The sequence below is a fragment of the Coregonus lavaretus genome (genome assembly GCF_964263955.1).
Source record: "Coregonus lavaretus genome assembly, chromosome: 5".
In the NCBI taxonomy this organism is placed as follows: Eukaryota; Metazoa; Chordata; class Actinopteri; order Salmoniformes; family Salmonidae; genus Coregonus; species Coregonus lavaretus.
The window spans coordinates 7,105,173-7,131,179 of NC_139992.1; the positions used below are offsets into that span (position 1 = coordinate 7,105,173).

General features: G+C 45.3%; 1 protein-coding gene across 1 annotated transcript in view; it reads right to left on the reverse strand.

Moving 5' to 3' along the window:
• Positions 1–26,007, reverse strand: part of LOC311129566 (aryl hydrocarbon receptor-like) — a 64,762-nt gene that overhangs the window by 773 nt on the left and 37,982 nt on the right. The window contains exons 3-10 of the mRNA XM_084161898.1: positions 14,346–14,446; positions 12,058–12,147; positions 8,825–8,945; positions 8,501–8,640; positions 7,519–7,721; positions 7,139–7,248; positions 6,893–7,034; positions 23–2,144 (exon numbers count right to left, since the gene is read on the reverse strand). Coding sequence (XP_084018024.1) covers positions 23–2,144; positions 6,893–7,034; positions 7,139–7,248; positions 7,519–7,721; positions 8,501–8,640; positions 8,825–8,945; positions 12,058–12,147; positions 14,346–14,446 — 3,029 coding nt within the window. The remainder of the gene's footprint in view (positions 1–22; positions 2,145–6,892; positions 7,035–7,138; positions 7,249–7,518; positions 7,722–8,500; positions 8,641–8,824; positions 8,946–12,057; positions 12,148–14,345; positions 14,447–26,007) is intronic.

Consider the following 26,007-nt stretch of genomic DNA (forward strand, 5'->3'; position numbering starts at 1 on the left):
GGGAGAGAGGGGGCTTAGTTACCTGTGTCTGTCCGACTCTGTTGCATCCAGCCAGGCACTGCTGCATGGCCAGTAGGTCCTCAGGGGTGGTGATGTTGGCCACCAGCGGGTGAGACAGGGAGCTGATTCTGGCATTGTCCTGGATGATGGCTGACGTGCCCACCACTGGCTCACTGGGGCCCCACTGGAAGTAGCAGGATCCCTGGGGAGGACTCTGGTCCTGGTGGTCACCTATCCTTCTCTGGCACACAGACAAAGTGGGGGGCAGCCTGGTGCCATCCACGTGGCTGTTTCCGTTGGGGAGGGGGGGTGAGACATTCTCAAACATGCAGCTGCTGGATGGAGCAGGCTGGCCGTTGGCCAATCCCCCCTGCTGGAGTTGGTGGTATAATCCGTTGGTGTTCTGTGGCCAAAGGCCTGTGAGAGGGACTCTTTGGGTCTCTGTGGCTTGACTGTGACAGTCTGGGATGAATCGGTGTCCATTCTGCATTGTTCCATCCTGCATTGTGCTGACGGGGGGTGGCAGCTGCTGCTGCTGGTGCTGGTTCTGGTTCTGGGGCCACTGCTGTACTTTCTGGGTTTTGAGTGACTGAAATGGTGCACTGTTTCCCTGCAGGCAAGCAGTCAGAAGGGGATTCGATTGATTGAGATTGCTAGATTCAATCTGGGGTGAAACAAAGCCATTACTAGGAATCAAGGATGCCCAAGCATCCATCAGAATAGGTGCTACATGGTTGGACTGTGGAACAGAGATCTTCTCTGGTACGTTTGGTGCCATTGCAGCTGGCAAGCCATTATGAGGGAAATGCTGTGGAGGTGGCTGGTTAGATTGGACCTGGCCAGCGATGATCTGAGGGCTTCCCATGTGGTTGTTTGGTGCCTGAGCACAGGATCCAACCATGCTAAACGTGACAGACCCATTCTGGCCTGAGCTGTGTGGGATATTGAGCTCTGGGAGCTCCAGAGAGGGGCTGACGATGTCGTTGAGCTGTAGCTGCTGCAGGGTGGGGATGTTCAGGCCCGTCTGGAGAATCTGGGGGATCTGGGGGCCGAAGTGGGAGAGCCTCTGGGTTCTCTTGAACACCTGCTGTGGTCCTGCCTGGTTCTGTCCTGCCTGGATCTGTCCTGCCTGGTTCTGTCCTGCCTGGTTCTGTCCTGCCTGATTCTGTCCTGCCTGGATCTGTTCTGCCTGGTTCTGTCCTGCCTGGTTCTGTCCTGCCTGGTTCTGCCCTGCCTGAATCTGTCCTGCCTGGTTCTGTCCTGCCTGGTTCCGTCCTGCCTGGATCTGTCCTGCCTGGTTCTGTCCTGCCAAACCAACTGCTCTGTTGCCTGTTATCTGACTGTGGCTGATACCATTTAGACCGTTCACTGGGGAGCCATTATGGAAAAAGCTGCAGTTGTTAAGCAACCCAGGCTTGCACTGTCCGGCACCTGTAGGGCTGACCACTCCTGTGAATGGTCCACCCTGGTTGTTGTTGTTGAGCACCCCTGTGAACAGGTTAGGGTTGTTGTTGACCATGGTGGAGCAGTTGGGCTGGTAACCGATCCCCTCGCTGCTCTCCTTGAACAAGGTGTCCTCCACATAAGAGAAGATGTCGTTGGTCATGATGTCATCCAGATCTAGGGGGGTGTCCCCGCTCCCGCTCCCGTTGGAGTCCTGGCTCAGCCTGAGGAGGACGCTCTCCCACTCCATCAGCTCCACGCCCCTCCCCTGCAGCGCCGCACACAGCTCCCCATCCCGCGCCATCTTCTCCAGGGTGTCGATCATGGCCACCAACGCCCCCTCCTGCTTGACCTCCCTGGGGCCGTCACCCTCATCATCCCCGTCGGGCCCCTGGGCCTCCATGATACTCTGCCAGGAGTTACAGGCCACGTTGGTCAGCGCTCGGCTGTCCATGAATACCTGGTCTATGGGTAGCTGAGGCTCCTGGGGCTGGGTGTAGATGGACTCGTCCTGCTTCAGTAAGGAGCCCAACAGAGACTGGGGGTCCAGAGACTCCACCTTGCGGATCTTTGGGGGGTTGGTTTGGAACTCAGTGGCGTCCAGAGTGGGGCCGGTCTCGTACAGCAGGGCCTCCCCGGTGGTGAAGCTGAAGGGCAGCTGCATCTTCCTCTGACGTAGATTCTCCTCTCCCTCAGAATTACTAAAGAGATAGAGAGAGAGAAAATCATATGAATGAATGAATGAATGGACATACAATTACAAGTGGGAAGTTTACATACACCTTAGCCAAATACATTTAAACTCAGTTTTTCCACAATTCCTGACATTTAATTGTAGTAAACATTCCCTGTCTTAGGTCAGTTAGGATCACCACTTTATTTTAAGAATGTGAAATGTCAGAATAATAGTAGAGAGAATGATTTATTTCAGCTTTTATTTCTTTCATCACATTCCCAGTGGGTCAGAAGTTTAAATACACTCAATTAGTATTTGGTAGTATTGCCTATAAATTGTTTAACTTGGGTCAAACGTTTCGGGTAGCCTTCCACAAGCTTCCCACAATAAGTTGGGTGAATTTTGGCCCATTCCTTCTGACAGAGCTGGTGTAACTGAGTCAGGTTTGTAGGCCTCCTTGCTCTACACGCTTTTTCAGTTCTACCCACAAATGTTCTATAGGATTGAGGTCAGGGCTTTGTGATGGCCACTCCACTACCTTGACTTTGTTGTCCTTAAGCCATTTTGCCACAACTTTGGAAGTATGCTTGGGGTCATTGTCCATTTGGAAGACCCATTTGCGACCAAGCTTTAACTTCCTGACTGATGTCTTGAGATGTTGCTTCAATATATCCACATAATTTTCCTTCCTCATGATGCCATCTGTTTTGTGAAGTGCACCAGTCCCTCCTGCAGCAAAGCACCCCCACAGCATGATGCTGCCACCCCCGTGCTTCACGGTTGGGATGGTATTCTTCGGCTTGCAAGCATCCCCCTTTTTCCTCCTAACATAACGATGGTCATTATGGCCAAACACTTCTATTTTTGTTTCATTAGACTAGAGGACATTTCTCCAAAAAGTACGATCTTTGTCCCCATGTGCAGTTGCAAACCGTAGTCTGGCTTTTTTATGGCGGTTTTGGAGCAAGTGGCTTCTTCCTTGCTGAGCGGCCTTTCAGGTTATGTCGCTCTAGGACTAGTTTTACTGTGGATATAGATACTTTTGTACCTGTTTCCTCCAGAATCTTCACAAGGTCCTTTGCTGTTGTTCTGGGATTGATTTGCACTTTTCGCACCAAAGTACGTTCATCTCTAGGAGACAGAACGCGTCTCCTTCCTGAGCGGTATGACGACTGCGTGGTCCCATGGTGTTTATACTTGCGTACTATTGTTTGTACAGATGGCTTGGGGGTAGAAGCTGTTGAGAAGTCTTTTGGACCTAGACTTGGCACTCCGGTACCGCTTGCCGTGCGGTAGCAGAGAGAACAGTCTATGACTAGGGTGGCTGGAGGAGTCTTTGACAATTTTGAGGGCCTTCATCTGACACTGCCAGGTATAGAGGTCCTGGATGGCAGGACTAGACTATGTACGCATACCACGCTGCACCTGGTCCAATCCTTTATACGACAAATGTGACAGAAGATCCCACCACCAACGGACCAAGCAGCGTGGCCAGGAGGAGATGACACCCTGGACACAGGTGGGGAAGACATTTTGGACATGGGAGGAGATATTAGCCGGTAAAGGACCCTCTGCAAAGGAAGAAGCCCAGGCAGGAGAGGATCAACGGCGATGCCGACTGTGCCGACCGCTAAGGAAGCCCAAGAGGCAGCCCCAATAAAACAAATTGGGGGGGGCACACGGGGTGGTGGGCGAAGCAGCAGGAGGCCCTGAAAGACCTGCAGCTCAGCACTCTGAGAGAGGAGACCACCACCTTACGGGGGCTGAAAGAGAAGAGGGAGCAGGAGCTCTCCCTTCAGAAGGAGGCGCTGCAGGAGGCCCACAGGGAGAAGGAGTCAGTGGATGCACGGAGAGAGGAGTTGGCTAGGCAACAGGAGGAGCTGAGAGAGGAATTAACCCTAGAGAAAAGGAGAACGCAGTCCTTAGAGCAGAGGCTGGCTGAGCCAGGTTTCAGAGTAGAGCCAACTCCCCGCACTCGTGTTAAGGAGCGTGGGACCGTTCAGGCACCCTGTTATGCTGTGATACGCACTGTATCTCCAGTGCACATTCACAGCCCGGTGCGCTTGGTGCCCGCGCCCCGCTCTTGCTGGGCTAAAATGAGCGTTCAGCCAGGACGGGTTGTTCCTGCTCCTCGCACCAAACCAGTGGTGCGTGTCTCCAGTCCAGTCCACCCCGACCTATCATCACTGTAGTGTGTTCTTAGGGTGTGAGTATGGGGTGGTACCAAGCAGAAGGACTAAAGGCAGGAGAGGGTTGGCGGTTTTTGGGAATATGGGTGACCCTGAGCTGCATCATAGTCTTGGTATGTCAAGATCCACCACCACCTCGCACCAATTACGCTATGGCCTTACCATTATTAAGAAATAAAAGGGAAGCGACCCGACATACTGACCGTCAAGGACGAGTGATCTACAAAATAGGAGTCAGAGAAGGGTGGGGAGTAAGATTCAAAATTAGGATTAGGGATCTTATCAGGACGGATAAGCAAGCAACGTGGGATTATAAAATCCCATTGTATTTATGTTCAGCTCCCTCGGCGGATTGTTCCTGGGCTCAGGTATTTAGACATACTGGGGGACGGGGGGGCTGGATGTCCAGATGGAGGATAAGAAGGTATAACGACATCCCCACGGAGATGGTAGTAACAATAGTAAAGGTCACTAAAGAGGACATGAAAATAACTTACTGGGCTTGCGCGGACGAATACGGACGGGATACTTGTCTAAGATTACATTTGATGGAGTCAAAAGATATGAAGGGCACAGGTACTGTCATTAATCCATTAATAGCAATAGACCGAGTAGATCAGTCAAGGGATGACGGAGTCAATTCGACTAACCCGTCCACTATAAAATATTTTCTCCTCCAAGAATGGAACCAAGGGGAAGTGGAGGGGGTCCCTGATGAGAATCTCTGGTTAAAGTGGATGAAGTACACCGCTAGGGCCTTGGGGAGACCGATTGTTATGTATGCTCCATTGGGCGACCGACAATGTTGACCGACCCAATGCCAAAGGCAATGTTTCCCTGTGTATTAGACCTGGGGTCCAATCAAAAAGAGCCCAATTGCACAGGGATTGGGCTGGCAAAGTTGACTTACTCGGCCATCCCACCTAGATTCACTTTAACTCCTGGCGAATACCAGTGTTACAGACATAGAAATGGCACCCGTAACTTGGGTGATTTTGATGGCTGTGAGGAGATAATTCATGTGACTGATTTAGATAAGGAAGGGAGGGGAAAAATTATGAACCTTACCATCCCTCTGACTGATGTGTGGTGGGCATGTACTAACAAAGGGAGCATTCGACAGACATTACCAGAAGGATGGGTGGGTACTTGTGCACCAGTATTGTTGGTCCAAACCTGTAAGAATTAGTCATCAAAGACCAGTGACAGGAAGAATAATCAGGAGGAGGAGAAATATAGGTCAGGAAGGAAATAGCCCAATTTGGATAGATGGTATAGGCATCCCCAGGGGTGTTCCAGACGAATACAAAGCTATGAATCAAATATGGGAGGGTTTTACCACAACATTTTTCTGGTGGGTAACAATAAACAAGAATGTGGATTGGATAAATTATATCTATTACAACCAACAACGATTTATTGACCAGACTAGAGATGCAGTAAAGGGGATCTCCGAGTGATTATCCGCCATCCCGCTCATAACTTAGTAGAGGTTGGTTCTAGATCAGGCAGAAAGGGCCGGCGTCTATAGAATGATAAGCCATTGTTGCACATTTATCCCTAACAACACCACACTGGATGGGACAGTCACCAGAGCTCTTACAGAATTAACTGCACTAAGTGAAGAATGAACTGAGAACTCAGAAGTTAGTACATCGTGGATAGGGTGGTTTGATGAAATGTTTGGTAAATGGAAAACCATAGCAGCCACCATCTTAGGAGCGGTCAGTGTTTGTATGGGTATTCTTGTATTATGTGGTTGTTGTCTTGTTCCCTGTGTCCGAGGATTGGTGAGTCAGGCGTTGGTGAAATGCAGTATCTAAACAATGATGAGAGATGGACTGACTCCGGACTCTGACCAGGGGAATGTGAAAAACGATCCTCCAGGCTTGGTGGATGACGAGGATTTGGACCCTGAAAGACCGCAATTGGATGAAATGTTTATTAGTTCTGACGTAATCTCTGAGATTAATCATGCTTGTAAAATACATTTATCCTGAATGTGAAAACATTTAGTCAAAGGGGTGGATTGTTAGATTAATTTGTATTTGAAGAATAATGACTAAAGGATTTCACCCCAAATACAGTATAAATGTGTGAACGGTGTTAGAGTTATAATGTAGTGGCAACCCACTAACGGAGGGGGGCGGGACTAAACATTCCAGGGTGAAGGGGACTGAGAAAAGGGGTTAAAAAAAGCCTCCTAAAGGTGGGTGGAGCAAAGTGCCTTTGTGTGTCAAGGGGTATAAAACAGTATGTATGGGTTTTTGGCGCCAGAGCTCTCCATGAATAAAAAGACAGATCATTCTTGCTGGTTGTGGACCTTGAATCATTTATGATTAAAACCAGAGCCTTACAACCTCTGGTAATGATTCAAGCTTAGGTTGAATTAGAGATAGAAATTCTCGTGACATGGTTGAAAAACGAGTTTTAATGACTCCAACCTAAGTGTATGTAAACTTCTGACTACAACTGTATATGTTTAATTAATGGATATCAATTTACAATCATTTATTTTGAGACACAATGAAATGAAAGTAAATGATGATGCAGAAGGATGTATATTCAAATATGAATTACTCACAGTAAAGCTCTCTGGCGTGCGATGATGAAGTCGGGCCTTCCTCCTTTGTAGACGAGCCTGGCGTTTGCCTGGACCCAGACCCAGCACCCAGTCTTCTGCAGCAGTCTGAACGTGGTCAGACCACTCTCTCCTGTCTTAATCACTGAGGCAAGAATATTCATACCATTAGATAAGCATACAAAAATATTGATCAAACAAGTAATCGCTAGAGAGTTATTATGAACTATGAAGAAATAGTCAACTTACTTCTGACGTGGTTGTCTGCACAGTACATCATATCAGCAGCGTGGATGAACTGATACCCAGAGCCTCTCATACACAACTCCATCTCTGAGTATCCCAGGACAACCTTCCCCCTGTAGAGAGACAACAGGGCAGGCCACACCATGTTAGCGTTAGTGGAAAGTACAGAACATTACACATCATGTTCACCTGTGAAGTCATCCCTCAAAACATGTTGAATAGAAAAAGTGAAATAGTGACATTTTAAAAACAGTCCCAGTTTGATGAAGTCCTACATTTGATCAAAGCTCTTAGAATAAATACTACCATACTTCCTTCCTAAATGTAGGCCTAGCCTGCCAACTTGGACTGAGTGAGAATTAGTTTCAGGCCTTTAGAGTCACCTGGCATCGACACCCGTGGGGGTGAAGTCAAGCTTGTGTTTGGTCTGAAAGAAGATTGTCTTGGTCCTGATCTCTAATATGGACGGGGTCTGGACAGGGGTGGCGATGGTGAACAGGCCCAATCTGGGCTGGCTGAGCGTCCCGTCTTCCCCCAGCATGCTCTGGCCATGGAGGAACTTCAGACGCCCCTGGAAGTTCAGAGCCTGGATATGAGGAGAGCAAAGGGATGTTAGACTCTGAAACTTCGCTAGTGATTGATCTGAAACTTCGCTAGTGATTGATCTGAAACTTAGCTAGTGATTGATCTGAAACTTAGCTAGTGATTGATCTGAAACTTAGCTAGTGATTGATCTGAAACTTTGCTAGTGATTGATCTGAAACTTTGCTAGTGATTGATCTGAAACTTCGCTAGTGATTGATCTGAAACTTGGCTAGTGATTGATCTGAAACTTGGCTAGTGATTGATCTGAAACTTGGCTAGTGATTGATCTGAAACTTGGCTAGTGATTGATCTGAAACTTCGCTAGTGATTGATCTGAAACTTAGCTAGTGATTGATCTGAAACTTAGCTAGTGATTGATCTGAAACTTAGCTAGTGATTGATCTGAAACTTGGCTAGTGATTGATCTGAAACTTGGCTAGTGATTGATCTGAAACTTGGCTAGTGATTGATCTGAAACTTGGCTAGTGATTGATCTGAAACTTGGCTAGTGATTGATCTGAAACGTGGCTAGTGATTGATCTGAAACTTGGCTAGTGATTGATCTGAAACTTGGCTAGTGATTGATCTGAAACGTGGCTAGTGATTGATTGTATAAAAAGCTTTGCCAAACTTTGCCAAGATCCACCACTCATGTCATACTGTCATATTCTTCAACAGTGCTGGTGTGTGTTCTTTTGGCACAATACAGTGTATGAAGTACTTTCTGTTGACAATAAAAAGTGGATGTTTTCTCTACAGCCCTATAGATGAGAGACTCACCAGGAAGCCAGAGGAGTTGTCCAGGAGGCAGCGGAAGCGACACACAAAGTTCCTCTCCAGGAAGGAGGAGTTCTCTGGTGGGAGCTGCTCAGGGTTATAGCTCACGATGTTCCTGGTGATGTCACTGCTGCTCTCCATGCCTGAACATGTGGTGAAAGATTGTGAAATGAGAGCTTATCATCAAAAACATGGGCCAAATCATAACTTGAAATAAACACACCTAGCTCGAACATGCTCCCATTGACTTCAATCGATGACGTACACTAAAATCCACTGAAAAAACGACCCAAACTGTCCACAACCCATTCCCTCCAGGTCACTCACCGTCTCCTCCCTGCTCTGGGTCAAAGGCCTTGGGGTTGAGGGCAAAGTGAAGCTGTCGTCTGAACATGGCTCTGTCGTCTGTGTGGATTAGCTCAAACACACTCTGGTGGACCACATCTGACTACAGACAGACAGAGAGAGAAGGCAAACTCAACTCCATTAAAGTTATGTCTAGTTTATCACTATGGCTGTAGCCTCCATTATTATGGTAGACGCATAATAATAATGGTGTCTACAAGCCATATTAGGACTACTTAATGACGTGTACTTCACACGTAGTCTCCACTGGAATGGACAACTAATAGGACTTCAGTAGGACTTGCAACTGTGTTGCCCACCCCTGGAAAACTATAACGGCAATTGTAACAGACCTCAGCTTATGAAGTCTTACGAAAGCACGTCTGTTATTAAGCAAACAAACCCTGAAGCCAAAAGTCTGAAGTGGGCGCTGGACACTGTTTGTTCCTGCTTTCATGTGATTCACTTGTTACTTAGAAGTTTCTCTCAGAACAAAAGGAACTACGTGGTTTGTGGTCAAAGCCAAAGTGGACTCTTGGAAGCTGGAAACGACAGAGTAACATCACATTGCACATAGACCATCAGTCAGACGACGCATTTTCCCTTGGTCAAACTGAATTAACTGAAACAATGAATTTCTGCTGAAAACGAATGTAGGGATGTAGCTCAGTTGGTAGAGCATGGTGTTTGCAACGCCAGGGTTGTGGGTTGAATTCCCACGGGGGGTATGAAAACAACAACAAAATAATGTATGCACTCACTAACTGTAAGTCACTCTGGATAAGAGCGTCTGCTAAATGACTAAAATGTAAAAAAAAATGAATGTGAATGGCTTTGAAAGAAACATAACCCTAACTATAATCCAACTTCTATACTGTTGGTCTTGTGATTCATGGCCTAAGTGGGAAACACAGTAAGCCCTGTGTGTCTGTTGTGCTGATCACCCTGTGGGGACAGTCCATGAGTGACAACTCATAAAGGGTCAAAGTAAACTACAAAGCAGGGTATTAAGACCCACAGTTACCTGTCAGCACTGAAAATACCCTTTAGTGTATAAATGTAATGAAGGGGACAACCCATAACTATATTGGTTGGGGAGAACAATAACTGTAAAGCCGGTATGATTATTCATCATCTTTTATCTATTTTTGTTATAAGACGTCCCGGTTCTATGTACAGTATGCTTGGTTGCAAGTTACTACAACATTGGCTACTTAGGGTTAGCCACATATATTTCCAAATGTACGCCTCAGGTCTGTGTTAAAGGTCTGTAATCGTAAAATCTGGATGTGGCAGCAATGACAGAGGACCAAAGCATTACCGCAGCTGCGCGTCACTTTCTTGTGGGCTTTGTGGAACCATATAGATGCAGCAGAGATAATAACAGACATTTCTTGTTAACAAACTATAGTTTTGGCAAGTCGGTAAGGACATCTACTTTGTGCATGACACAAGTACTTTTTCCAACGATTGTTTACAGACAGATTATTTCACTTATAATTCACTGTATCACAATTCCAGTGGGTCAGAAAGTTTACATACACTAAGTTGACTGTGCCTTTAAACAGCTTGGAAAATTACAGAAAATTATGTCATGGCTTTAGAAGCTTCTGATAGGCTAATTGACATTATTTGAATCAATTGGAGGTGTACCTGTGGATGTATTTCAAGGCCTACCTTCAAACTCAGTACCTATTTGCTTGACATCATGGGAAAATCTAAAGAAATCAGCCAAGACCACAGAAAAGAAATTGTAGACCTCCACAAGTCTCCACAGTAAAACGAGTCCTATATCGACATAACCTGAAAGGCCGCTCAGCAAGGAAAAAGCCACTGCTCCAAAACCGCCATAAAAAACCAGACTACGGTTTGCAACTGCACATGGGGACAAAGATCTTACTTTTTGGAGAAATGTCCTCTGGTCTGATGAAACAAAAATGGAACAGTTTGGCCATAATGACCATCGTTATGTTTGGAGGAAAATGGGGGATGCTTGCAAGCCGAAGAATACCATCCCAACCGTGAAGCACGGGGGTGGCAGCATCATGCTGTGGGGATGCTTTGCTGCAGGAGGGACTGGTGCACTTCACAAAACAGATGGCATCATGAGGAAGAAAAATTATGTGGATATATTGATGGGGGTGGTCCTCTGTAGCTCAGCTGGTAGAGCACGGTGCTTGTAACGCCAAGGTAGTGGGTTCGATCCCCGGGACCACCCATACACAAAAAAAAAATGTATGCACGCATGACTGTAAGTCGCTTTGGATAAAAGCGTCTGCTAAATGGCATATTATTATTATTATTATTATTATTGAAGCAACATCTCAAGACATCAGTCAGGAAGTTAAAGCTTGGTCGCAAATGGGTCTCCAAATGGACAATGACCCCAAGAATACTTCCAAAGTTGTGGCAAAATGGCTTAAGGACAACAAAGTCAAGGTATTGGAGTGGCCATCACAAAGCCCTGACCTCAATCCTATAGAACATTTGTGGGCAGAACTGAAAAAGCGTGTGTGAGCAAGGAGGCCTACAAACCTGACTCAGTTACACCAGCTCTGTCAGGAGGAATGGGCCAAAATTCACCCAACTAATTGTGGGAGGCTTGTGGAAGGCTACCCAAAACGTTTGACCCAAGTTAAACTTTTTTAAAGGCAATGCTACCAAATACTAATTGGCTCTCTGTGCCTTAGAACGTTGATCTGGTTAACAACATGTTTCTCTTGGCTCTCTGTGTCTTATAAGGTTGATTCTCAAAGGGATTCAACTATCCAGAGCAAAGATTCAACAAAAGCCAAATTTTATCCCCCTAATTCCTACATTTACTGCTGTACGGCTGTTCCCTGGTAATCTGCTTTCTCCATTCAAATGTCTTGTCTTTGTATCTCAATATCAATCTTCATGATAATTCTCTCTTTTTTTCCAGCAGGGTTTTATTAAGAGAGATTATTCAGTGATGACGACTATGGTTTACAGATGTGATGTTGTTACAGTTGTGTTGTGTTACATATATGATGTGATGTCCCATGTGTCTCAGTTGGTAGAGCATGCGCTTGCAACGCTAGGGTTGTGGGTTCGATTCCCACTATGATAAAGTACGAACATGTATGTACTCAATACCCTAAATCGCTCTGGATGAAAGCATCTGCTAAATGACTAAAATGTCAAATGTAAACATTGTTACACTTGTGTTATGTTCCAGATGGTGTAGTAGTTACCTGATGGAAGCCCAGGTAGTCTTGGATAGTAGCAGAGGCATAGAACACATGTCCCTCAGCTGTGACCACCATCACAAAGCCATTCAGAGCCTGCAAGACCAGATACAATGTTAATACAGTAACGCACACTCAAACACCAATAATCCTCTCACTATATAACACATCACACTTTCACTGCTCCAGACGAGCTACATAAACAAACGCATCAATTTGTGTTGCATTAAAGAAGACATTTTGTTCATCTGGGGGTTTTATAATCTGGAAACCTGTTTATGGTGGGGGTATTATAATCTGGCAACCTTTTTACTACGGGGGTATTATAATCTGGAAACATGTTTATTGTGGGGGGTATTATAATCTGGCAACCTGTTTACTACGGGGGTATTATAATCTGGCAACCTGTTTACTATGGGGGTATTATAATCTGGAAACCTGTTTATGGTGGGGGGTATTATAATCTGGCAACCTGTTTACTACGGGGGTATTATAATCTGGCAACCTGTTTACTATGGGGGTATTATAATCTGGCAACCTGTTTACTACGGGGTATTGTAATCTGGCAGCCTGTTTACTATGGGGGTATTATAATCTGGCAACCTGTTTACTATGGGGGTATTATAATCTGGCAACCTGTTTACTATGGGGGTATTATAATCTGGCAACCTGTTTACTACGGGGTATTGTAATCTGGCAACCTGTTTACTACGGGTTATTGTAATCTGGCAACCTGTTTACTATGGGGGTATTATAATCTGGCAACCTGTTTACTATGGGGGTATTATAATCTGGCAACCTGTATACTACGGGGGTACTATAATCTGGCAACCTGTTTACTATGGGGGTATTATAATCTGGCAACCTGTTTACTACGGGGGTATTATAATCTGGCAACCTGTTTACTACGGGTATTGTAATCTGGTAACCTGTTTACTATGGGGGTATTATAATCTGGCAACCTGTTTACTACGGGGTATTGTAATCTGGCAACCTGTTTACTATGGGGGTATTATAATCTGGCAACCTGTTTACTACGGGGGTACTATAATCTGGCAACCTGTTTAATATGGGGGTATTATAATCTGGCAACCTGTTTACTATGGGGGTATTATAATCTGGCAACCTGTTTACTACGGGGTATTGTAATCTGGCAACCTGTTTACTATGGGGGTATTATAATCTGGCAACCTGTTTACTACGGGTTATTGTAATCTGGCAACCTGTTTACTACGGGGGTATTGTAATCTGGCAACCTGTTTACTATGGGGGTATTGTAATCTGGCAACCTGTTTACTACGGGGTATTGTAATCTGGCAACCTGTTTACTATGGGGGTATTATAATCTGGCAACCTGTTTACTATGGGGGTATTATAATCTGGCAACCTGTTTACTATGGGGGTATTATAATCTGGCAACCTGTTTACTACGGGGTATTGTAATCTGGCAACCTGTTTACTATGGGGGTATTATAATCTGGCAACCTGTTTACTACGGGGTATTGTAATCTGGCAACCAGTTTACTATGGGGGTATTATAATCTGGCAACCTGTTTACTATGGGGGTATTATAATCTGGCAACCTGTTTACTACGGGGTATTATAATCTGGCAACCTGTTTACTACGGGGTATTATAATCTGGCAACCTGTTTACTACGGGGTATTGTAATCTGGCAACCTGTTTACTCCAGGGTATTGTAATCTGGCAACCTGTTTACTACGGGGTATTGTAATCTGGCAACCTGTTTACTACGGGGTATTGTAATCTGGCAACCTGTTTACTATGGAAGTATTGTAATCTGGCAACCTGTTTACTATCTATCACAGATCCCTCTGCATTGACTGATGATCATATCAGCCTGCATCATGAGAGGAATAACAAACATGCCAGGCATTGCTTGGTGTGAAAATGTACCTGACATCTGAGTAAACAGTGTGCTAGAGCACTGGGGGAGCATTTGCTTTGTTTAGCGTAGCAAACCATGACCAGGCCTTGGCATGAAGTACCAGGACAACCTATTTCACCTGTCAGAACTTCCTGCTAAATGGATGGTCCTGGATTATAACTCAATCCACCTGGATTAACAAACACATGAACAATGTCTGGGTCTTTACCTACTCGTCTGCCAGCCAGTAGTCTCTCATGACTTTAAACATTCAAAACTGGCCACCTGGGCGCTGAGATGTCTGTCAGTCAGTCAGGACATTTACACACTATGGGCCCAACCCAAACTGCACCATTCTGTGCTTTTCTGAACTGCTCTCTGTCTGTCTGTAGTGTGCCGCGTTGTACCTGGAGCAGTAGGTCCCCCTCGGAGAAGTTTGTGGCGTTCATCCCATTCATGTTCAGCCCATTCCCACTGGGAAACAGGACACTGCTTTTCTTCATGGTTGCTGCAGACACAGAGGGAGAACAACAAGCTCACATCAGCACGCTATCCTGAAAGCAATACGCACAGAAACTGGGCTCTCTGGGGTTTGGACATTTGGCACTTTCACGTGCCTTTCTTTGTTTATGTGCCCATCTCTCTTTCACCTTTTTTCACTCTGGCTGCCGCTCATTCTGTCCTTCTTCCACACTTCACTCCCTCTCCTATCTCCTTCACTCCCTCTCCTTTCTCCTCCACTCCCTCTCCTTTCTCCTCCACTCCCTCTCCTGTCTTCTTCACTCCCTCTCCTTTCTCCTTCACTCCCTCTCCTTTCTCCTCCACTCCCTCTCCTGTCTTCTTCACTCCCTCTCCTTTCTCTTTCACTCCCTCTCCTTTCTCCTTCACTCCCTCTCCTGTCTTCTTCACTCCCTCTCCCCTCCTTCACTCCCTCTCCTGTCTTCTTCACTCCCTCTCCGCTCCTTCACTCCCTCTCCTTTCTTCTTCACTCCCTCTCCTGTCTTCTTCACTCCCTCTCCTGTCTCCTTCACTCCCTCTCCTTCTCCTTCACTCCCTCTCCTTTCTCATTCACTCCCTCTCCTTTCTCATTCACTCCCTCTCCTGTCTCCTCCACTCCCTCTCCTTTTTCCTTCACTCCCTCTCCTGTCTCCTCCACTCCCTCTCCTTTCTCTTTCACTCCCTCTCCTTTCTCCTCCACTCCCTCTCCTTTCTCCTTCACTCCCTCTCCTTTCTCCTTCACTCCCTCTCCTGTCTCCTCCACTCCCTCTCCTGTCTCCTTCACTCCCTCTCCTTTCTCTTTCACTCCCTCTCCTTTCTCCTTCACTCCCACTCCTTTCTCCTTCACTCCCTCTCCTTACTCCTTCACTCCCTCTCCTTTCTTCTTCACTCCCTCTCCTCTCCCTCCCATTAGAGAAACGGGGATACCTAGTCAGTATCTGCATTTAACCCAACCCCTCTGAATCAGAGAGGTGCGGGGGGCCGCCTTAATCCATGTCATCAGCACCCGGGGAGCAGTTGTTGTTGGAGGTTAACTGACTTGCTCAAGGGCAGAACGGAATATTTTTCCCATGTTGCCGGCTCGGGGGTTCGAACCAGCAACCTTTTGGCCCAACGCTCTTTCCTGCTAGGCTACCTGCCTATCCTCACTTCCCATCTCCCTCCCTCCCTCCCTCTCACTGCCCCATCTCCCTCCCTCCCTCTCACTGCCCCATCTCCCTCCCTCCCTCCCTCCCTCCCTCCCTCCCTCCCTCCCTCCCTCTCACTGCCCCATCTCCCTCCCTCTCACTGCCCCATCTCCCTCCCTCCCTCCCTCTCACTGCCCCATCTCCCTCCCTCCCTCCCTCTCACTGCCCCATCTCCCTCCCTCCCTCTCACTGCCCCATCTCCCTCCCTCCCTCCCTCCCTCCCTCCCTCCCTCCCTCCCTCTCACTGCCCCATCTCCCTCCCTCTCACTGCCCCATCTCCCTCCCTCCCTCCCTCTCACTGCCCCATCTCCCTCCCTCCCTCCCTCCCTCTCACTGCCCCATCTCCCTCCCTCCCTCCCTCTCACTGCCCCATCTCCCTCCCTCCCTCCCTCTCACCGCCCCATCTCCCTCCCTCTCACTGCCCCATCTCCCTCCCTCCCTCCCTCTCACCGCCCCATCTCCCTCCCTCCCTCCCTCCCTCTCACTGCCCCATCTCCCTCCCTCCCTCCCTCCCTCCCTCCCTCTCACCGCCCCATCTCCCTCCCTCCTTCCCTCTCACCGCCCCATCTCCCTCCCTCCCTCCCTCCCTCCCTCTCACCGCCCCATCTCCCTCCCTCCCTCCCTCTCACTGCCCCATCTCCCTCCCTCCCTCCCTCCCTCTCACCGCCCCGTCTCCCTCCCTCTCACTGTTCTGCTCTCACTCAATGGGTTTGAAGCCCTACCACCGACTAAATCTAGTTTTTCTGCTTTCCCCTAAATTACAATGTTGGATGCCAGTTCATACCAACAACACGGGCTATTCATGTTTAGTGTGTAACTCCTTGTTCAAAATATCCTGATCTTTTGGTTGAACAAGTCAATTTGCCATGTTTTCACTGAAAAACAGATGGACACTGCTTTAAAGAGGATGCCTCCCAATATGAATGATGCATTTTTCGTAACAGGCTTTATGAACTGTGCAATATTGATGCAAGACAAAACAGCTCATGGTTTTACTGCAGCTTGCTTGTGGACATTATAGGCAAAGCATCCCATTTCAAAGACAAGGCCAGACTGATGAGTTTAATATCAGATATTTGATCCATATCAGATCAAAGCACAACTCATCACTGAAATACTCAACTTGATTTGAATGAATCCAATTCCACGAAAATCGTTTTCCATTATATAAATGGAACTGTGAAGCATCTGCTTTGCTACAAAACAACTGCTCATATTTCTGGGGCTTCACAGTTATGTTGACTTGCTTCTGGTAAAACATTTAACCCTTTACAAACAACGTTTATACTACGCAATTAAAAAGAGAACCTACAGTAATAAACTGTAGAGAGGGTATTCCCAAGATTGCCAAACAGATCTGGTTTTCACATGTTTACATAGAGGCTAGCAGTTGTAATGATTATAGTGGTGAATACTCTCTCTGTGTGAAAGCGTTCGTCTTTAAACAACATCAAAACACAACCAGTCGAACCAGGCATTATTCTTTTCAGAGAGGATTGAAGAAACAACTCTGTCATGAAAAGAAAACCCATCAGTTTGCCAAAAGGAAAAATACCAACACATTAAAACTGTATATCGTTGTTTGCAAGAGGTTAAATATGCGTTAAAAAACTATAGTATGTGGATTTGTTTACGTGACAATGAGAATGGTACGATGTGTGTGACTGACTGTGGGGTAAATCGTTTTTAGATTCTTGGGATGACCATTCCCTGGCTTTGCCCTACTCTACCTGGGCAGACTTCCAGAAGAAAGAGAACTAAACAGCCCAAATATGCCATTTGTTTTTGTTTTAAAAAAAGACATTAAGGGTTTCTTGACATGATCAGCGGTCTGGCTGCAGTTTTACATTTAATCCTGAAAGAAAAGCTTTCCACTGGAGTGAAATGTTGGAAGCGCTTCTAGCAAGGGGAAAATCAAAAGCTACTCCACCTGTGGATATTGGGTGGTATCGTATAATCCAAGTCAAATATTAGACAAATAAACTTTAATGTATTTTTTTATTGTGTAGAATTAAAACTTTTATTGACAAATGTCTGATCACTTTTATGAAAGCTGTCTACGACGTTCTATGCCATCTTTTTCACATATTATTTGAGGAGTCTCAGACTGTAGCAGTGTTTATCAGTGGGTACACATCGACTAACATTCTAGGGGATTATCCAGACAGTGTACCCCTCTTGAAACTGTAATCACTTTTCATTTAAACAACCAACCGACGAGGTTGATTGACAGGTGATGTGAAATGGGAATGACAGGACGCCACTGGTCTTAACCTGGAACACTGTGTGACATAGCCAAAGAGCTACAAAGCCTGTTTAGACAACCACTTCCAGTGAAGGGATTACAACAGACGTTTTTTTGGCACAGCCCCAGTTGTAAAAGGAAGGCTGAGATCCCACTGCTTATGTTGTTAATGGCACACATAACGCCTGGGGCGAGAAGCAGCAGGGAGTGTGTAACTTTGTTATTACTGAACACAGCGCCTGGCATTTATGGAGAAGAGAGAGAGACCGTCTGTGCCAGGCTTGCCTACTGGCATTTAGCTTGTCTGTTTGCTTTGGCTGTGAGATTTATGGAGAACAGAGAGAGAGAGAAAGATGCCACCTTTGCTAATGTGAGTGAAGCGCCCCATCAGCAAGTTGAAAAGCTCTCAGCAAGATGGTAGACCACTGAAACTCGCCTCATTGTCAATCGTTGTTATTTGAACGCCCAACTGTGGTATAATGCGGTGAAAGCTGTCGGTCCAATTTGTCAGTTCATGTTATTGTTTGAAAGAAAATGAGAGAGAAAAAATTGTGGTTCCAACTTGTAATATTTTCCAGTCATATTTAGGGCTCCTCCGACTGATCTTAACATCCACCCACTAGGGAGCTCTGCTTGGATCGTATATACAGTGCCTTGCAAAAGTATTCATTCCCTTGGCGTTTTTTCCTATTTTGTTGCATTACCACCTGGAATTTAAATTGATTTTTGAAATTGAAATTGAGTCCAAATTGGTGAAGTGGAATGAAAAAAATAACTTGTTTCAAAAAATTCGAAATAATAAATAACGGAAATGTGGTGTGTGTATATGTATTCACCCCCTTCACTATGAAGCCCCTAAATAAGATCTGGTGCAACCAATTACCTACGGAAGTCACATAATTAGATGAATAAAGTCCACCTGTGTGCAACCTAAGTGTCATATGATCAGTCACATGATCTCAGTATATACAGTGGGGGAAAAAAGTATTTAGTCAGCCACCAATTGTTCAAGTTCTCCCACTTAAAAAGATGAGAGAGGCCTGTAATTTTCATCATAGGTACACGTCAACTATGACAGACAAATTGAGATTTTTTTTTCCAGAAAATCACATTGTAGGATTTTTTATGAATTTATTTGCAAATTATGGTGGAAAATAAGTATTTGGTCACCTACAAACAAGCAAGATTTCTGGCTCTCACAGACATGTAACTTCTTCTTTAAGAGGCTCCTCTGTCCTCCACTCGTTACCTGTATTAATGGCACCTGTTTGAACTTGTTATCAGTATAAAAGACACCTGTCCACAACCTCAAACAGTCACACTCCAAACTCCACTATGGCCAAGACCAAAGAGCTGTCAAAGGACACCAGAAACAAAATTGTAGACCTGCACCAGGCTGGGAAGACTGAATCTGCAATAGGTAAGCAGCTTGGTTTGAAGAAATCAACTGTGGGAGCATTTATTAGGAAATGGAAGACATACAAGACCACTGATAATCTCCCTCGATCTGGGGCTCCACGCAAAATCTCACCCCGTGGGGTCAAAATGATCACAAGAACGGTGAGCAAAAATCCCAGAACCACACGGGGGGACCTAGTGAATGACCTGCAGAGAGCTGGGACCAAAGTAACAAAGCCTACCATCAGTAACACACTACGCCGCCAGGGACTCAAATCCTGCAGTGCAAGACGTGTCCCCCTGCTTAAACCAGTACATGTCCAGGCCCGTCTGAAGTTTGCTAGAGTGCATTTGGATGATCCAGAAGAGGATTGGGAGAATGTCATATGGTCAGATGAAACCAAAATATAACTTTTTGGTAAAAACTCAACTCGTCGTGTTTGGAGGACAAAGAATGCTGAGTTGCATCCAAAGAACACCATACCTACTGTGAAGCATGGGGGTGGAAACTTCATTCTTTGGGGCTGTTTTTCTGCAAAGGGACCAGGACGACTGATCCGTGTAAAGGAAAGAATGAATGGGGCCATGTATCGTGAGATTTTGAGTGAAAACCTCCTTCCATCAGCAAGGGCATTGAAGATGAAACGTGGCTGGGTCTTTCATCATGACAATGATCCCAATCACACCGCCCGGGCAACGAAGGAGTGGCTTCGTAAGAAGCATTTCAAGGTCCTGGAGTGGCCTAGCCAGTCTCCATCTCAACCCCATAGAAAATCTTTGGAGGGAGTTGAAAGTCCGTGTTGCCCAGCGACAGCCCCAAAACATCACTGCTCTAGAGGAGATCTGCATGGAGGAATGGGCCAAAATACCAGCAACAGTGTGTGAAAACCTTGTGAAGACTTACAGAAAACGTTTGACCTGTGTCATTGCCAACAAAGGGTATATAACAAAGTATTGAGAAACTTTTGTTATTGACCAAATACTTATTTTCCACCATAATTTGCAAATAGATTAATTAGAAATCCTACAATGTGATTTTCTGGATTTTTTTCCCTCATTTTGTCTGTCATCGTTGACGTGTACCTATGATGAAATGGCCTCTCTCATCTTTTTAAGTGGGAGAACTTGCACAATTGGTGGCTGACTAAATACTTTTTTCCCCCACTGTATACACCTGTTCTGAAAGGCCCCAGATTCTTCAACACCACTAAGCAAGGGGCACCACCAAGCAAGCGGCAACATGAAGACCAAGGAGCTCTCCAAACAGGTCAGGGACAAAGTTGTGGAGAAGTACAGATCAGGGTTGGGTTATAAAGAAATATCTGAAACTTTGAACATCCCACGGAGCACCATTAAATCCATTATAAAAAAATTGAAAGAATATGGCACCACAACAAACCTGCCAAGAGAGGGCCGCCCACCAAAACTCACGGACCAGGCAAGGAGGGCATTAATCAGAGAGGCAACAAAGAGACCAAAGATAACCCTGAAGGAGCTGCAAAGCTCCACAGCGGAGATTGGAGTATCTGTCCATAGGACCACTTTAAGCCGTACACTCCACAGAACAAAATAAAGAACACAGAACATAGAACACAGAACATAGAACACAGAACACAGAACACCAGTTGGAAAGAAAACCAGAGTAAAAACAACTGGCAGTTTCATTAAATAGTACCCGCAAAACACCAGTCTCAACATCAACAGTGAACAGGCGACTCCGGAATGCTGACCTTCTAGGCAGAGTTGCAAAGAAAAAAACATATCTCAGACTGCCCATCTTAATCTTTTATTTTTATTGGCCAGTCTGAGATATGGCTTTTTCTTTGCAACTCTGCCTAGAAGGTCAGCATCCCGGAGACGCCTCTTCACTGTTGACGTTGAGACTGGTGTTTTGCGGGTACTATTTAATGAAGCTGCCAGTTGAGGACCTGTGAGGTGCCTGTTTCTCAAACTAGACACTAATGTATTTGTCCTCTTGCTCAGTTGTGCACCGGGTCCTCCCACTCCTCTTTCTATTCTGGTTAGAGCCAGTTTGCGCTGTTCTGTGAAGGGAGTAGTACACAGTGTTGTACGAGATCTTCAGTTTCTTGGCAATTTCTCGCATGGAATAGCCTTAGTTTCTCAGAACAAGAATAGACTGACGAGTTTCAGAAGAAAGTTCTTTGTTTCTGGCCATTTTTAGCCTGTAATCGAACCCACAATTGCTGATTCACCAGATACTGAACTAGTCTCAAGAAGGCCAGTTTTATTTGTTCTTTAATCAGCACAACTGTTTTCAGCTGTGCTAACATAATTGCAGGGTTTTGTAATGATCAATTAGCCTTTTAAAATGATAAACTTGGATTAGCAAATAAAACGTGCCTTTGGAACACAGGACTGATGGTTGCTGATAATGGGCCTCTGTACGCCTAAGTAAATATTCCATTAAAAATCAGCAGTTTCCAGCTACAATAGCAATTTACAACATTAACAATGTATACACTGTATTTCTGATTTATTTTATTTTATTTGAATGGACCAAAAAATTGCTTTTCTTTCGAAAACAAGGACATTTCTAAGTGACCCCAAACTTTTGAACGGTAGTGTACATACATACACATACACATATATATACACACACATACATACATTGTTTTGGGTCATTGTCATGCTGGAATACCCATCCACGACCCATTTTCAATGCCCTGGCTGAGGGAAGGAGGTTCTCACCCAAGATTTGACGGTACATGGCCCCGTCCATCGTCCCTTTGATGCGGTGAAGTTGTCCTGTCCCCTTAGCAGAAAAACACCCCCAAAGCATAATGTTTCCACCTCCATGTTTGACGGTGGGGATGGTGTTCTTGGGGTCATAGGCAGCATTCCTCCTCCTCCAAACATGGCGAGTTGAGTTGATGCCAAAGAGCTCGATTTTGGTCTCATCTGACCACAACACTTTCACCCAGTTCTCCTCTGAATCATTCAGATGTTCATTGGCAAACTTCAGACGGCCCTGTATATGTGCTTTCTTGAGCAGGGGGACCTTGCGGGCGCTGCAGGATTTCAGTCCTTCACGGCATAGTGTGTTACCAATTGTTTTCTTGGTGACTATGGTCCCAGCTGCCTTGAGATCATTGACAAGATCCTCCCGTGTAGTTCTGGGCTGATTCCTCACCATTCTCATGATCATTGCAACTCGACGAGGTGAGATCTTGCATGGAGCCCCAGGCCGAGGGAGATTGACAGTTATTTTGTGTTTCTTCCATTTGCGAATAATCGCACCAACTGTTGTCACCTTCCCACCAAGCTGCTTGGCGATGGTCTTGTAGCCCATTCCAGCCTTGTGTAGGTCTACAATCTTGTCCGTGACATCCTTGGAGAGCTCTTTGGTCTTGGCCATGGTGGAGAGTTTGGAATCTGATTGATTGATTGCTTCTGTGGACAGGTGTCTTTTATACAGGTAACAAACTGAGATTAGGAGCCCTCCCTTTAAGAGTGTGCTCCTAATCTCAGCTCGTTACCTGTATAAAAGACACCTGGGAGCCAGAAATCTTTCTGATTGAGAGGGGGTCAAATATTTATTTCCCTCATTAAAATGCAAATCAATTTATAACATTTTTGACATGCGTTTTTCTAGATTTTTTTGTTGTTATTCTGTATCTCACTGTTCAAATAAACCTACCATTAAAATTATAGACTGATCATTTCTTTGTCAGTGGGCTAACGTACAAAATCATCAGGGGATCAAATACTTTTGATTGGCCTGTCTTGCAGTGTGTGTTTTGGATGGTCCAGATTTTGGCTTGGATTGGCCTGTCTTGCAGTGTGTGTTTTGGATGGTCCAGATTTTGGCTTGGATTGGCCTGTCTTGCAGTGTGTGTTTTGGAGAGTGTGCCTGTCTGTGAGCGAGAGTTGGTAGGGCTACACAGTAGGTAGAGTGGTGTGTTTTTCATGAGGTCTAATGTTTTGTCTGTTTGGTCGTTTGACGCACTGCTTTTTTGCCTGGAAGTTTGTTCAGAGACTTGAGCCAGAGCAGCGTGTGTGTGTGCTAGTTAATGTCTGTTTCTATATGTGCATGACTTTGTGTGAGCGTGTTTACATTCACCTATGTGTGTGTGTGTGTGTGTGTGTGTGTGTGTGTGTGTGTGTGTGTGTGTGTGTGTGTGTGTACTGTGTAAGCGCTTGCCAAGAGGAGGCAGGCAGGGGGGTGTGGGTCCCCCCTAAAAGCATTGCGTGACTAGAGTGGATGGATGGGCTGGGGAGAGGCCACATCCTGGGATTTTCCTGTGGCGGCTGCTCAGATAAGGGATGAGCTCTTGTCGGTTTTGCTTACAAAAGCCCTAGGGGCCCATGCGTGAGGAGGGTGTGTGTGTGTCTGAGTGTAGGCTGCTATATGCTTACAATGAGAAAACTTGTCTTTTGGAACAGACCCAAGGTTTAACACAATCAACAACCAACACTGCCAGATCGGCTGGACTGTTTTTGCAAGCATAATTTTGTGTGGTCTCAAATGAACACTGCAAAGAAGTCTGGTGGTCATCCAGATAGTTCCAGAACCTCACAACCTCTACATTGTTCTCTCTGTATTTGTTCTTTCTCAGTTCAGCAGTCATTACAAAGTAATGTACTACAAATACATGTACAGATGTATGATCTTAATTTGACCACCCTGTTGCAGGAGAACTGTCCAGGACATTTAAAACTTGTAGTGTATTTGAGGTTTAAAAAGGCTTCTGAAGTTTGTAATTTCCACTTTGACTTGATTTTCCCTTATGAAAAATGTATCAACCCCTACACAAATGTCCATTACATTTTACATTTTAGTCATTTAGCAGACGCTCTTATCCAGAGTGACTTACAGTTAGTGAGTGCATACATTTTCCATGAATTATAATCCACATAATAATTCACATTTCCTGTTGCTGCAGGATTATTTTCCTGCTGTAGCAAACTGGCCCAAAATGAAGATCCTACATCTGTAAAAGACATGCATTGATTACTGATAGGACTCTTATCCTGCACACAGTCAGCTGCTTATCCATAATACCTGCATTCTCTTTTACGATCACAGATGAGCCATGAAACAAAGACAAGCTTGAATCAATTTGCTCATGAAAACTTTGAACAAAAGCCACACCTGATTTTGTATACAGAGGCTTTTCACAGGGCCTGAATGAGCCTACATAAGGCCTGCATTATCTACTAGGTAAACCAACAAGACGTCTGTTCACAGCCAAGTAATTATATGTTTACTTTGCATACACCTCAATTCACAGCCCCTGGTTGATTCCTGTCACCCTACATTAATGCGTACAGACAGGTGATTCAGTTTAAATAACAGTAAGCAAATACATGATTAAAATTAAAAGGTTTGGCAGCAGCTTGACACTACCGTACTTTAGAATAGCTAACAAATTAATATCCCTTACTGCCCTACAAGTGTTACTAAAACTTACAGCAGAAGTCTCTGATTTTTTATCAAAAATGTTTAATGAGTATATCTGATATCTTCATCCACCCAATGACGTTTGGCTAGAGAGAATAGGAGGATGTTTTGACCCTGTTCTACCATGGCTGATTGTCCATGACAGTGTTTTTCAGTGTGCCTGGCTATGAAACCCGACACCGCTCTGAGAGGGCCGTAACCAGAAGCACACTGTGGCCTCCTCTGTCTGTCACAACCACCATTAGAGGATTCTAGAACTGTAGAACAAGCTTTTGATGTTTGATGTTTCCTCCATGTGATTCACTCCAGGCAAGAGGAGTGACTCCCTTTCATTCAGAGTAGGAGGAACTGGTATAGCCTTTAAAGAAGGTGACATCTTTTCAACAGTATGTAATTAACTGAAAGAGGGGGTGGTAATACAGCTAGGTTGGCTTTAGGAGAGCTCTGTCTGCAGTATATTATGTACATGAAAGACATGACTTGATAGACCATCAATGTAGTGCATAGTATTGCCTGAATACACTGAATTCATACTTAAACCTGGACCTCCGAGATAAGAGAGTAGATTTATGAAAGAGAGAACGTGCTAGCCAGAAAGAGAGACTGTGCTAGCCAGAAAGAGAGACTGTGCTAGCCAGAAAGAGAGACTGTGCTAGCCAGAAAGAGAGACTGAGTACCAGCTCTTAAAAGACTGAAAGGAGCTCTAAAACAGAGAATAATAGAGAAAATGTTTAATGCAGTTGACGGTCAGATGAAAGTCAGATCGTGCAAGAAAGTGAGTTAATGAGTATAAAGGAAAGTGCAAGATGTTGTCATAGAGAGAGAAAGGGGCTGGGGGGGTGGGGGGGTGGGGGGTCACAGCACCAGAAAGAGGGAGAGGAATGAAAGCATGCCAGCTATGCAAAGGGGAATATTATCTTGATTTGAAAACATTTAGTTCTAGCAGATCTAGTACACAGATCTCTATTCTCACGCAGATGTGCAGGAAGGGGCGGGTATAACAACACAGAGAGACCAATGGTGTAAGCCAGCTGCCCCATAGGGCCATCCCTCAGTCACTCACTTGATTAATGTTCCTGTTACTTCCTGTTATGACCGGAGGGAATGGAAACATCTTCTGTTACTTCCTGTTATGACCGGAGGGAAGGTAACATCTTCTGTTACTTCCTGTTATGACAGGTGGGACAGGAAACATCTTCTGTTACTTCCTGTTATGACCGTAGGGAAAGGAAACATCTTCTGCCTTTTCTTATCACAGTGCAGTATAGTCCAGGTATTTTGGAGATTGGGAAATTGCTTTGCTATAAAGCAAAAATGTA